Here is a 15545-nt window from a genome sequence, read left to right as displayed (position 1 = left end):
TAAGGTGCAGTAGTCTGAACATTGATCAGGGTGGAGGCCTCACATCCTAGGTCGGACTGGAACAGCATGCTGACAGGGCATCTATGACCCTGTCCACTTTACACATTCCTACTGAATAGCTGAGCCACTACAACTTTCCTTTGTCTTTTATGACACCTGTACCTGAAATGCTTTTTGTTGCTCTTAGTGTATTTTGCTAATCTTAGCTCATTCTCAGCTTCTGCCTTCCTAACACCAACCCTGCAAATTTTTGTTACCTGTCCGTACTCTTCCTTTGTGGCCTGGCCTTCTTCCTATGTCCATGTGTTTTTTTTTTTTATTATTATTATTTTCAGGTCCTCTGTGAGGTTTTTCTGAAGTCACATTGGACTTTTTTGATGTCTTCTACTTTTTTTTGCTGAAATTCTTGTAGTTGTAGAATTTCTTTTTTTAGATGTTCCTATACATCTTGGACTCCTTCCCTGTGATGGGACCTCCTTTATCATTGTTCTATGAAAACTGGCTTTCCTAAAATCCATGTGTGACTACAATCAGCTTTTGCTTCTGCTGAAATCAAGAACTCAAGTTTATCACTTTGCTCCAGAGTTTCCCTTACTGCCACTTCATTCACTAAATCAGTGGTTCTCAACCTTGGGTAACTCAGGTGTTCTTGGGCTACAATTCCCAGAAGCATTCACCATCAGCTATGCTGGGTGGAGTTTCTGGGAACTGCAGTCCAAGAATATCTGGGTCACCCAAGGTTGGGGCCACAGCACAAAGTTATCCCTTTTGGTTAGAATCAAGTCAAGGATAGCTAATCCTCTAGTTCTTTCCTTCTGTTTTTGTAGGAGAAAATCATCAGCAACACAAGCCATGAATTTCTTGGAAGGACTATATTTGACAGAATTTGCTTACCAACAAATATCAGATAAATAGATAAAATATCCCTTATCATGTCTCATTGAAATACTTAGAATTTATTTTTCAAAGTTGCATCCACATCTTCTCTTTGACTGGTGGTAGTAGCCTTCAACGACCACATTCCTTTTATTTATCTTTCTATAATTTCTTTATTTCACAAGTTTAACTTCTCTATAATAATTGTAATTATTAATGTAAAATGTTGTGGATTTTCCCTCTCATTTTATGAATTATTATTTGTTCTTATTTCATTTGAATATTACTAATACATTTAGGGGGAAAATCTAACAAAAATATCTGGTCTTTTTTTAATTTTTTGACCCCAAGTTCACATAAGGGGGAGTAAACTTCATCAACCATAGTGGGACTTCCATCCGAGTAAAAAAAACATAAGACTGAGTCATGAATCTACATATTTGTAAAGTTGTAGTCCCATGTTCACTTTCATAGGAAACTCAGGAAAATATATTTCTGAAACACATACACAGGATAGTATTTGGAGGGGAGAACTTCACTCCCAGTGAAGATTATCACTGTGGTCAAAGCAGGGGGAGGGGAGATTTCACCCCATCATTTCAGAACAATGTGCTTAATCCTACTTCAGCTGTAAACCACATTTTCTAGAAATCAGTCAAATACACTTTGGAGTACATCTACAATGAGTATACCCACAGCATTAATCCTACCATGCAAACATGGAATCCTTCTCTCTCAATGAACCCCTAACCAGACAGAATAACTTATTTCCGTTCATAACATTCTTGGAATTCCCTATGAGGAACTTTTGGCAACAGAAATATACATTGGTGCCTCGACTTATGACCATAATCCGTTCCAGAAGATGGTCATAAGTCAAAATGGTTGAAATTGATCCAGCAGTTCCCATTGAAATGCATTGAAACCCATTTGTTCTGGCTGTTTTTTGGGTGTTTGTAGAGGCGCCGGTTGCAAGTCGAAGCATTCGTTCCTACAGGAACTAATGCAAAAGTGGTTAATCCTATCCTCTTCCCCTGGGGGGAATTTTTTTTTAACCTAAAATGACTTAGGTTAAAAAAAGAGCAGGAAAGGAGGGAGGGAGGGAACAATAGGGAAAAGAGAAAAGAAAGGTCATTACTGGGGCAAATAGACCCTCAGACGAAGGTTTGTGCTGCTAAGCACAAAAAGAGAGAAGATAGAGAGAGAGAAGACAATGGGAGGGGAGACAGAGTTTGGAGTCTAAAACACCTTTTTAACAAAACATCTTTTAAACCAAACCAAGCACCTTTTAAACAAAACACATTTTAAAACCAAACCAGCCACCACAGCAGCCCCTCACAGAAAATGTTCTGATTTTAAAACAGAAAGACTTTAGAGTCCAAACTGTATTTTGCAGCATGCCAGCCAACACAGACCCTTTCAGAAAAAGTTCTGATTTTAAAACAAAAAGACTTTGGAAATGGGGGGAGCAAAAAAACAAACCAACCCACCAAGACCCACCCGAAATGGGGAAAAATAATCCAAAAAGCAACCAAAGCCCCCAAGACCCATCGGAAATGGTGGGGGGAAAAAAACCAAGACGCATCACAGCACAGAAATATCCCCCCCCCCCAGCCGAAAACCTCACTGCAAAAATACCCAGAACAGTTTTTAAAAAGCAGAAAACAGCACTTTAACTTACCAGGCAGCCCGAAGCCTCCCTGCAAACACACACACACGCTCAGTCTGAAGCAGGAGCCAGGCAGTCCCAAGCCTCCTTCTATCACACTCACTCTAATCGTCGGGGCAAAACAGCTACAAAGAAGCAGCCTCTTTCGCGACCTATAGTTAGCAATTTGAATTTCCCACCTTTTTCTGTTCGTAAGTACAAGCTCCGGTCGCAAGTAGAAGCAAAATTTTGCGACCAGAGCTGTTTGTAAGTCAAAATGGCCATATGTAGGGATGATCATAAGTCGAGGCACCACTGTAATTCATTGTTGTTGTCTCAAGTTGTTTTCCTACAACTCAGACAACGTAAATTGTATTGGAAAGAATTTAACACTGTTTCTTTCTCTCTCTCTCTCTCTCTTATCAGGAGGTGATTAGTATGAACCAATGCTACGTAAATGGAGAGAGAACTATGTTCGACCCCACAAGCCTTGCACACTTGTCAAAAGAATGGATTTTTCTTATATCTTTTGAGACCAAATCTATTTTGCTGTTGTGCCTTGGTCCGTTTCTAATTCCTTTAGGCATTATTTTTTTAATCTACATGTCTGCTTTATTCCTTCTAATCTATCAGATGATTTTTAAGCTAAAAGGATCATATTGTAGTAATACATTAGATGATGTGCGACTGATTTTATCAACCATGTGGAATAAATTTGCAAGATTTTGGAATGGTAAGCAAGGCTGAATTTGAATGAAGCTTTGGGTCTGTTATAGGGAAAGGAGTATATTGTAGGATTTAATCAATGCTCATTTCCTAACTACCTCCATTCAGTTATGCTAAAAACATGATTAAAATATCTGAAAGGAGGTGGATGCAAAAGGCCCGTACCCTTACTTGTCTCTTTAACCACAGAAAAACAACATTGTGTTGGCTGTCCACCTGAGACAACACCCTGATTTTCACATGCTGGCTCAGATGGAAAACTTGCATGGGTACAACAGCTTCTTTCTCTTCAGATTCTCACTTTTATGTTATTGAAGCAATGGGGGGGGGGCAAGGCTATCAGACTCTCCTGACTATGTGTACTCTCCACACACTTTCAGCACGACTGAATAAGGCTAGACTAAGGGCTTGTCTAGATGGCTCAGCGAAGCTGGCTGGATCGGTTAAAGAGGGTTGAAAGGTCACATAGAAGTCTGGTAGGCTATTTGGTGCAACCCTTGCATGCACATGGCATACTCACTTCAAACAACAAACAACCCTCTTTGACCCACTTAAAAAAAAAAGAAAGACAGCAAGGAAAACCCAAACCAAAAAACAAACAAACAAAAAAAAACCCTCCTTGCCTCCTCCTGCCTCTTCCTGCAAAGAGACTTTGAAGTGGTGAGGCGTAATACTGGGGAAATTAAACCTACAAAACAGCTACCTGTCTTATCTGCTCCTCATAGCCCATGATATTAAAATGATGACACCTAAGGACAGCCAAATAGTTAATACTAGGAATTGTGCTTTTTCAATCATGCCCACCTTCCCTTTAAAGCAAGCCTCCAACACAGATTCATCAGGGATTTTCCCTCTCAGTTTTGAGAAATTAGTGATAATAGTATTAATTAAAGATTTATTTGTTATTTATTTGTTTTCTGGCTTCTACCCTGCCCATCTAGATTCAACAAATCTACTCTGGGCGGCTAATAGTCCGAATATAAAACAAAATTAAAACAAACAACAATATCAAGCATCATAGAGATAGGCAAAGTCCAATATGGTAAGAGATGGGGAACTAAGAATTAGAAGGGGGTAAGGGCTACCTGAAGAACCAAGTCTTCAGCTTGTTCTTGAAAACTCCTAGTGATGGTGCCAGGCAAATCTCAAGGAGCAAGATGTTTCAAAGGTCACTGACGAGAAGGCCCAGTTTCTAGTTCTTCCCTTTCGGGCCTCTCTCGGGGTCAAGCCCCTCAACTGCCCAGCCTGGCTAGATCAAGTGATACAAGTAGAGCTAGGTGGGAGCAGGCACTCTGTCAGGTATCGAGGTCCTAAACTACTGAAGTCAATGCGGAAACAAATGGGCAACCAGTGTTAAGGCCTCCAGAGTGAGAAAAATGTGATGATATTTTTTCACCCCAGTTAATAAAAGATGGCTTTTACTGGTGCTTTTTATTACCTGAGATGTTCAAATCTGTTTTAATTTAATTCTGTTTATAGATAGACTTTTAGCTAGGGAGAGGAGGCCATTTTATTTATTATTTATTTATTTATTTACAATATTTTTTTAGCCGCACCATTGCCAGTGGCTTCTGGCAATGAAGACTTTTAGCTAGGGAGAGGAGGCCATTTTATTTATTTATTTATTTATTTATTTATTTATTTATTTATTTATTTATTTAGGTTTGTTTGTTTGTTTGTTTGTTTGTTTGTTTGTTTGTTTGTTTGTTTGGTATTTTTGTTTTTCTTATTACATGAGATTTTAACATGTTGTGAACCACCCAGAGAGTGCATGCAGTATACAGTATACAGGCTGAAACAAACAAACAAACAAACAAACAAACAAACAAACAAACAAACAAACAAACAAGCAAGCATCCTGGGGATTTCAGGAGGCTGATGGGGCTTATTTTGCAAAACTAAAATATGAAATTATAATATACTGGGATAAGATATGATAGTAGAAATATTTGTTTAGGAATGATGCAGATGGGTATTTGGTGTTTGCAAAAGGGGCATACATTTTCGTTATAATGTTACCCAATTTGAAATAACTAATTTGAATTTTGTATTTCAGGCTATGAACTACATGGTACAGAAAACCTCCCAGATGGACCAGCTTTACTTATCTATTACCATGGAGCAATACCTGTAGACTACTTGTACTTTTTAACTAGATATTTTATTCTAAAACGGCGTTGTTGTTACTCAATAGCTGATGACTTTCTTTTCAAATTTCCAGGTGATGCTATTTCTTAATACGAAATGTTCTTCATTAATATAAAAGGTTCACATATTTCAAAGAATGTTAATGATACTTAAATACAGTACTGTTCGGTTTTCCAAAAGCATAGACAATTTCAGTGCAGCCTAGGAATGGGTCTTTCTGGATTAACTAAAGACCCAAATCATGAAAGGGGATCTTCTGTTGAATGCTGAAAGAAAGCTTATTTAACACAAATGATTTCTGTTAACAAAAGGGAGGTGCAGAAGCATTTTGTTTTTTCATGTTCTCTCTTTTGTTTAACTTTTGGGGTGGGGAGTATACGTGTAGCAGTACTGGAGCAACACCAATTTTAGCCCTTTAAATCTCGGAATGGCTACTTAAAGTCCCTCTGTGAAGGAATCATGTCCACACTTCTTTCCAAGAAAGTAAGAAAGCTTGTGTCTATTAGAGAAATACAGTTGATATAGGAAAAGTGATAGACATTCTAGTTCTAGATGAGTTGGAGAGCCGTTTCATTTCTAGAAAACAAGGCATTATGTTTTCTCCTTGAATAGACAGAGAGAGGTGTGTGAGTGAAGGAAGTGGCCTTAGCAACTCTAAGAATATCAATCTAAGGTCAGAGGATGGTCAGAGGAGGTCAGAGTAGATAAAAGGACAGTCTAGAAAACCTGTGGAGGTCTTCTGCCTCTACTCTTCTCCATGCAAAAATGTGCATTCTTGAGTGTAAATTGAGTTGTAGCCAGTTACTTCCAAAATCTTTCACTCTTTGTATGTCAAATTGCCTGACATGTTTTTCATAAAATAGCATCACAAGGACTGTCAACAGCCAATCAATACTTCATTGAAAGGGGGTACTGGAATTTTGCATTTGTAAAAGGCCTTTGAAATCTGCGAGGAGTGGTGTTTGCTTGTGGGATTATAATACTGTATTGAGCTTAATTCTGGTGTCCTGCATTTTGAATGGATGCAACCCTGCCTGGAGCCTGCTGTGCTTCCAATTTGGATCCTTTACATTTTTGGCTTTTTTCTTGATATTTTGAAGGATTCCCCCCCCCCCATTGCTTTGGATTATTTTTGATGTTACCACATGCAGCATGCCTCCTTTTCGGCCCTTTCTTGGGTTATTTTTGTTGCTGCCTGCTAGACTCAAAGAAGAGAAAAACAGAAAGCTTCATGTGGTACGATGAGAAAATTCTCTCTAGTTTTGGTTGGGAGGGGGCTTTGATTGCTTTTTGTTTATTTGTTTGTTTTTGGCCTTTATTTGCTTGTTTCCCTGATTTTTTATTTGTTTGGTTTAAGGGAGAGTGGAGTTGTTTGTCACTGCTATTGTTGCTGCTGCTATTGTTTCTGCTTTTATTTCCCTGTGTTGGGAATATTTCTTCTGTTCCACACATTTAAAAAAAACAAACAAATCAAATACAAAGGTTATTTGATTAATTTAGTTTGTATTTGTTTTATTAAAAGTATATATTCTGTGTGGTTTTGGAAGGTACTGTTTTGTTTGCTCTTGTTGGGCTGTGTAGGCCAGAAGAGTGGAATTTGTGACTGTACCCATGTCCAACTGGGCCATGGGGTAGTTACTGTTTTTGGTTGGGAATATCTTGGTACATTTCTTTCTTTTTGTTCTTCTAGGTTGGGTTGGTGAGTTTATCTTCCTGTGTTCCAGGTAGCCAAAGGCTGGCTGGCAGGCAGTTTCCTTGCCTTTTATATTATTGCACTGCCCAGGCCCTTAGTGCCACTGTTGTGCTGGTTGGGGAGCACTGAACCCATACAATTTTTTTCTGTTTTCTCATAGACCGTTGCCTGCTTTTTGAGTAGATCAAAAGGCACCTTGTTCTCTTTTCACTCTAATTTAGAAAGTGTGGGAGGGGGTTATACCCTTGGTTTTAATACAATATGTACACCTGCCTTTGGCCATAATTAGAGATGGGCATGAACCTAACAATGAACCAGGAAGTTCATTCTTGTTGTTTAGTCATTTAGTCATGTCTAACTCTCCATGACAAAGGAAAGGAAGTTCATTAAATGAAAGGAAGTTCATTAAAATTACTAATTTATTGATTTGAATCAGTTTGGGTTCATCCACACCAAAGAACCCAAACTGACCTGTACAATGTAATTTTTGAGCGATTTCCTGAACTTCCTGGTTTGTTGCCCCCTTGCCCCTACAGCCTGTACCTCCTCCTTCCCAACAAACCAACAAACCGATTCATGGTTTATCAGGAAAAACCTCAGATATTCAGGGTTCATAGTTTGTCAACTTTGACAAACCATGATGACCCATCATTTTGGTGGTTTGTGCTCATCTCTAGTTGTTAATTATATACTCAGGAAAAACCAAGTGGAATTTGCAGTGGCTTCTGTTGCTGCACATGACACAAGCCCTGCTGCTATTATAAAATGGTGCCGATGTGCAGCTGTGAAAAACAGTATTAGGACTTCCATCATTGGCCAGCCAATGCAAGAAGACTTCCCAGCCACAGACGTCAGTACTGAGATCAGGACAACAGAAGCTTGTCCATTTGATCTTTGGTGGAAATGGAGTCACTGGAGCTGTCCCATGAGCAAGAACATCATCATTACTTGGCCAGCAGTGGCGGTGGCGGGCTTCCCAGTTATGTCAGTGTCAGCCAGCCAGTGGCATTGTTTTTACACAGGAGGGCAGCTCCATTGGCTTCATTTTTGTTATGTTGAGTGGATGAGCTGCTATCAGGCCCCAGCACTGTCTGATAGCCAGTAATAACATGTCTAGCCAGACAACATGTCCTACTATAATGTGAGGAATTTCATTAAAACAGGACACATGTTGCAAATGGGTTCATGAGAATAACTTGCACTAGAACATTTACTGAAGATTATGCCAAACATGCAGGGATGTGGTGGTGCTGCGGGCTAAACCGCAGAAGCCTGTGCTGCAGGGTCAGAAGACCAAGCAGTCGTAAGATCGAATCCACGCAACAGAGTGAGTGCCCGTCGCTTGTCCCAGCTCCTGCCAACCTAGCAGTTCGAAAGCATGCAAATGCAAGTAGATGAATAGGGACCACTTTGGTGGGAAGGTAACAGCGTTCCGTGTCTAATCGCACTGGCCATGTGACCACGGAAGATTGTCTTTGGACAAATGCTGGCTCTATGGCTTGGAAACGGGGATGAGCACCGCCCCCTAGAGTCGAACACGACTGGACAAAAATTGTCAAGGGGAACCTTTACCTTTACCTTTATGCCAAACATGCAGTTTATTTATTTTATTTATTTACAATATTTTTTAGCCGCACCATTGCCAGTGGCTTCTGGACGGCGTACAACATTAAAACTTAAAAAACATTAAAAACATTTTAAAAGACAATATAAAACATCATATATTAAAACAATTCTTAAAACATTAAAAATTAATAAGTCCTGCTGCTCATGTGGCCAGCTAGGGAATACTGTTTAATTAAAATGCTGGCTGAACAGAAAGATCTTTGCCTGGCTCTGAAAAGCCAAGAGTGTTGGAGCCAGGCGGATCTCTACAGGGAGGGCATTCCAAAGTTGGGGAGCAACAGCCGAGAAGGCTCTATTTCGACATGCCATCGCCCTAACCTCTTTCAGGGATGGCACCTTCAGAAGGGCCTCCTGGCCTGATCTTAGAGGATGGGCAGGCTCATATGGAAGAAGGCGTTTCCTACCTTTTAGTTTGCAGGGTATCATTTTCATGCCTTTGGCTAAATTCCCTTTTAGTTTAGTGGTCATTATGGCATTGGTGCATGCATTCAATAGCAGTATAATGCTTTGCTTTGTTGACTCTTTCAGTTCTGCTTTGCAGTTCATACATACTCCTTGTTTTGAAGCCTACACAGTATAATTCTCCTTTGTACACTATCATACAAACATCTTCAAATTCAGCTTTAAATATTTCATATGTTACTTGACTCATTGATGTTTCTCATTTCTGGTCCATTCAATAGATCACTGATACCTGAAGTTTCCTAGATCAAGGTTCCTTGTCAACTCCTTCCATTAGTAATTTTCTGTCATCAGCAACTAACACATGGTTCACCTCTATTTAATTCTTGGTGTATAGAGTAGTCTTTAGCTGCAGATACATATTTAGATGCTCCTATATAGTTTATTCTGTTACCTCAATACACATGATTTATAAATTTCTATAGGTAAAACTACATTTTGCATGTATCTTTATTTTTCTATTTGGATTTTTTGGTTTGTTTATGATCTTGGGTAAACTTTCCTCCAATGAGAACCATCACCAGAAATAAATTGTTACATCTTGCTTTATTTCCTTCTCTTTGCTATTGAGCTCCCTCGTCTTCTTTTAGAGGCCAGTTTACATTTACGTCGCAGTGGAGACCAAAGCAATATTTATATCTGTATTGTTGTTGTTTAGTCATTTAGTCGTGTCCGACTCTTCGTGACCCCATGGATCAGAGCATACCAGGCCCTCCTATCTTCCACTGCCTCCCGGAGCTGGGCCAAATTCATTCTGGTAGCTTTGATGACACTGTCCAGCCATCTCATCCTCTGTTGTCCCCTTCTCTTCTTGCCTTCACATTTTCCCAACATCAGGGTCCTTTCCAGGCAGTCTTCCCTTCTCAGGAGATGGCCAAATTATTGGAGCCTCAGCTTCAGGATCTGTCCTTCCAATGAGCACTCAGGGTTGATTTACTTCAGAATGGATACGTTTGATCTCCTTGCAGTCCAGCACCACAAATCAAAAGCAGCAATTCTTTGGCGGTCAGCCTTTATGGTCCAACTCTCACTTCCATACAACACTACTGGAAAACAACCATAGCTTTGATTATTTATATCTGTATGCTGGATACCAATTACTGCTTTTCTTTTCAAAAAAGTACTGCCTTCAGAGCAGCTGCCATTTGACTGAAAGTCTGTGATTCTTTCTGTGCCCCATGAGGGAAACAAATGTTCCTAGGTAATTGGAAATTATCCAGGGGACACTGCTACTTTCTAACTTTCACTCAAAACTTATCCTTGCTTCTATGAAACTTTACTTTGTTTCCATGGATATCCTTGGCTGGGAATGATTCTTTTTCTCATTTTCATGCTAAACAGAAATTTGTGCAGTGATGGGACAGATTCTTCTCTTGCAAACACCAATTTCAAAGTATATTTCTTTAGAACTATTACACATCTGAGTATGTGCAATCTGGTCATCACTCAGCAGAGGAATTGCTGTTGTATCTTTGGCATTCCGTTATTTTTCTTCAAAATCAACTGTTTGCTCCATTTGTTTGTTTGTAACTGTGTTACAACATTAAAGAATTTTTCTCATCTGAGTTGCAGGTACCTGCAAAAAGTCTGGAGAGTATTATCCGTCAGCAGGTTACTGGGACTTTTAGTTGCTATGTCATGTTTTCTAGTATTTTTTCCCCTATTTATTTGCCTTGTGTTCTGATTTTACTGTTCTGGGAAATACTCCAGATTCTGCTGCAATAGGTTGCTTAAATAATACTTGCCTGAAATTACATTCACACTTTGTGTTCCGGGAAGCTAAGAAAGCTAGTGTTTATTAAAGAAACACAGTGAGGTAAAATGATAACTGTAATCCTCACTCTAAGTAAGGTGGAGAGGTAAGGAGACATGGCTGTCACCTTACATTTTGTGAGCAAAGGAAAGATATGTAATGAACGAAATGGCATCAGCAAGCCTAAGAAGATCAATCTACGTAGGTTGAAGGAAAGACAGCAGGCAATAATCAGTTCAGGAAACCTGAGATCTTTCTCTTTCTATTTAGTCCCTGTGCAAAGACGTTCATCTACTTTAGTGTAGGCTGAGTTGCATCCAGTCATCTTCACTGTCAAGGACTGTATTGAGTAATGTACTATGTTCAAGTGCTATGTAATTATTTGCTCTCTGGACCCAAATTTAGTAGGGCAAAATGTTGATGCAGCTTTCAGTGTGGGTAGGTTAATGTGATTTTTGATGCCTGGCCTTAAATACTTGCACCAAACAGCCCTTATCATTAGGTGATTAATGCTGGAATCCTAAATATGCCTCTGTAGGAATAAATGACTCTGAACTCAGTAGGACTTACTTCTGTGCCGATATCCCTAGGACTGAAACTTGTTCCTTATATGTCATAGATAATAGTTTTTGTAGGTTAACACAAGTTTAATTGCATTTTTAATATGGTACTCAGAACCCTCCAGACACACTCCTGCTTGTGTAAGATTGATGATGTCATCAGCTGCAGCCTTTTATCTTTAATTAAAAGTCACCTATCTCACTTTACAAGGCTTCCTAGGCATCACCTTTCTACCCGAGGAGGGTATCAGGATAATGTTTGAAAATCATCACTACCAAGAATGCTGGATTTACAATTTTCTGGCCATCTGTCTTGTGCCTGTGCACACAACCAGGTACATCACAATGGGCAACACACATGTAAATCATGCAACTTTGGGTATATTTTGTGCAAACCCAGTAAGATTCTGGTCCACAATTTACAGTATGCAATGCTTCCCCCTTCTCCATTTTGTAAGCTGTCTTAGGTCTTTGCATTGGGAGAAAGGCAGAATATAAATGAAATGAATAAATGGATGAATGAAACTTTATCAAATGGAAGTGTCCATAAAATCAGCACACCAAGTCTTTGTAAGAAGAATATGGTGTCCTATCTGTTATATCTCACTAGACTATTTCCAGCACACTGTCAGAAACATGTGCAAACTGGGGCTTTCTCACATGCACTCATCATTTCTATAGCAATATATACATAGCTATCATTTTGGCATTTTGTGCAGGGTTCTATCATGACCAGAACCAAATGTGATCGCTGTGTGGAGGAGGAAGAGAACTGTGCAAAGGGAGGCAGAGTTGTGCATGCCCGGCTTAGAGGAAACCTTGCTCCTTCATCTGAATCTAGTTCAGCTTACTTTATGATATGTTCTGTGTACAGATTGAACAGACATGGGGAAAATGACATCTTCTCTTATACCTTTGCCTATATGAAGCCATTCAGTTCCTATATGTTCTGTCCTAACATAGCTTCTTGCCCATAATACAGGCCAATCAAGTACATCAGGACAATCAAGTACTGAGGCACACCCATTTCTTTCAGAACAATCCACAGCCTCTCACGATGCACACAAAGACTTTTCTGTAGTCTATAAATCATAGACTGACCTTCCTCTGAAATCCTTTGGTGTGTTCCACTAGCCAACAAATATTTGGAATAAGATCTTGAGTGCCTCTTCTTTTTTGGAATCCACCTTGAACATCAGGCATGTCTTGCTCCATATAAGATAAAAGTCTTTGTTGCAACACTTTGAGCAACACTTTGCTTCCATGGGATATCAGAGCAATGATCTAGAGTTACAGCATGTCCTTTCTTGGGTATTGGAATGTATATTGAACATTCCCAGTCTGTGAGCTGTTGTTTAGTTTTCCATCTTTGTTGGCATATTCATGCTAGGATTTTGACAGATTCAGTTTCTGTGGCTTGAAATAGTTTTATTGGTATTGCATTTACCCTGGTGATTTATTTCTCCTCAGTGCTCTCAGAACAGCTTTCACTTCACTTTCTAGAATTTCAGCTTCTTTTTCATAGGCTTCTTATTCAAAGGAATCTGTCATCCTTTTATCTTTCTGTATAGGTCTTCTGCATGCTCTTTCCACCTTCTCTTTATTCTATCCTAGTTAGACTGTGTGCTTCTTTGTTGGTCTTCCCAGAATTCCTAATCTATGCTTATGTCCCAAAGCTAGGCCACTGGACCAACCCCTGCTGATGCAAACAGAAACAGTGGGAGGGTGAGCTGAAGTTATTAAAAGAGTTCTGGCAAAGCCTAAACTAGAACAAGGAGCAAGAAGACACTTGGAACTTCGTACAATCAACCATCGACTTACAAACTTCTCTCCGGAACGGATTAAGTTTGTAAGTCGAAAAGTTTGTAACTCGAATCAGAATTTCGCATAGGAATGCATTGAAAACCAATTAATCCATTCCAGCTGTTTTTGGTTCTTGGGTCGAGGGGCGGTTTGTAACTCGAATCATTAGTTCCCATAGGAACTAATGCAAAGCCGGTTAATCCATTCCTACCACTAGGGGCAGAATTTTTTTTCATTTTTTTCATTTTAACCTAAGATGACTTAGGTTAAAAAGAAGGAAAGAAAAGAGTTCGTAACTCGAATCTAAGTTCGCAAGTCGAGTCCATATGAGAGCAGTTCGTAAGTCAAAATGTTTGTAACTAGGGCCGTTCGTAAGTCAAGGGTTGACTGTAATTGTCTTTTTTGTTCTGACAAGAAATATGCACCAACTGGATTTATTCCTGCCCCATGATGATGTGAGGGCAAAAGCACTTCCCCCATCTCAGAGCAGAAGGGTCATGCAGCATTACTTTGCTAATATTCCATGTTTATTTAAGCACATTTTACTGAATATGAATTAGTCATGCTGGGGCAGCCTTCTTTCCACATGATATTGTCCAGCTGTGTAAAACAATTACTCCCATCTCCTGTCAGCCTAGCAATAATCCAACATCTTTGAAGAATACCAAGCTGAAGATTGTTGCCTGAGATCTATATAGGATAGGGCACCCTTCCTCAACTTGGTCCACAAAGATTTCTCTTTTTGCTTCCTCTGATTCTTGGGAAAAATATTATTTTTTATATGACACCAAATGCAGATGTGAGGAAGATGGATATTAATAACCTTACATGTTACTTACTTGGTTCTTACAGGTGTGGGATCTTTAACCACTATGATGTGCATTATTCCTTCTTCAATGGAAGAGTGTTTAAATGTTCTAAAAAATGGTCATCTGCTGGGAATTTCACCAGGGGGAGTTCGAGAAGCACTCTTTAGTGATGAATCATACAGACTTATATGGCATAAACGTAAAGGTTTTGCCCAGTTGGCTGTAGAAGCTAAAGTGGTAAGTACTTTGAATATATTCTTTTTCATGCATGTATCATGGAACTATTGTGCATAATTGGAAAAAAATGAAGTTGAACAGCTAGAGGACATGTGTTTATATAAAAATTCAATTCTTCAAAAAACATCCAGTTTATGAATGTGGGATATTTTGCTTCTGTATCCACAATTCAAAAGGTCAGGAAATGGCCCAATATTGCTGCAAAATATTGTATCCATATTGCCAGCCTGAAAAAAGATTTCAAGCTTTACATAGCAAAACGCAGCCTAAATGCTGACACCAATGGCAGCAGTCAAGATGGTCTACAGGACTCCTTCTTCTGTTCACTATCATTCACACTTGTTGAAAAACAGCCCTGTCAATTGCTTTGTGTTTGGATGAGAAGTAGTTAACTGATGGAAAAAGGAGCCAGCTTCTGGGATGTTCCTTTTTGTGTTGTCACTTTGTGGATGGTAGTGGTGCTGGAGGACCCCTGTACCATTAGCCTGTGGAGTGTCTCAGGGTTCCATGATTCCCATTCTATTTCACATATACATGAAAAATCTGAAAGACACAGTCCAGAATTTTGTGGTCTGGTACCACCAATGTGCTGATGACAGCCAACTCTGTCTTCTTTTTAAGATCTTTCAGGAGGTCCTCCTCTCGGTCTCTCAGTGTGTGGTCCTCCCACCAATTTCACTGTAAAATCTACAAGAGATGAAATATGCCATTTAAATGTAATTTTGCCTTCAGGTCTCATTTAATCCCGAATTAGCCTTTTTAAAGAAACTGGAAGCCTGTAACTTCCTATTTCTGACTAGCCAAGGTGTATGTGTTGCATTTAAATGGCAAATGGTTCTTCCAAGATTTCAGAGAGATGTGAAAAATTGAGAGGCGGTGGTGCAGTGCACCAAACACTGGGGGTGGGTAGGTGGGAAACAAGAGTTCCCAGCTGCTCTGATGTTCCTATTCTGTTATAAAACACAATAAAAGAATCAGAAATTTTGCATTTCTCAATAATACTCATAAGTAAATACCATTCATCTTTCTTCAACTTAACCATCAGCTACTTCTTCCTAGTGATCATGTGACTTGAAACATCCTTTGAAGTGTTGTGTGTCTAGAAGTTATGAGATATTTCATGGTCATGTCATTGGCACAAAGAACAATGTTATATTTATTAGCTTGTTCAAGAGTGGGAGGCTTTTGGCTCTCCATGTGTACT

The 15545-nt window shown here is 39.4% G+C and overlaps 1 protein-coding gene across 1 annotated transcript in view; it reads left to right on the top strand.

Annotated features, from left to right (window-relative positions):
• Positions 1–2962: 2962 nt before the first annotated feature.
• Positions 2963–15545, top strand: part of LOC110080240 (DGAT1/2-independent enzyme synthesizing storage lipids) — a 23124-nt gene continuing 10541 nt past the window's right edge. The window contains exons 1-3 of the mRNA XM_020795980.3: positions 2963–3257; positions 5307–5471; positions 14148–14341. Of these exons, the coding sequence (XP_020651639.3) occupies positions 2963–3257; positions 5307–5471; positions 14148–14341 (654 nt within the window). The remainder of the gene's footprint in view (positions 3258–5306; positions 5472–14147; positions 14342–15545) is intronic.

This window comes from Pogona vitticeps, chromosome 4, assembly GCF_051106095.1.
Source record: "Pogona vitticeps strain Pit_001003342236 chromosome 4, PviZW2.1, whole genome shotgun sequence".
Taxonomy (NCBI): Eukaryota; Metazoa; Chordata; class Lepidosauria; order Squamata; family Agamidae; genus Pogona; species Pogona vitticeps.
This window is presented reverse-complemented; position numbering and strand designations above follow the sequence as displayed.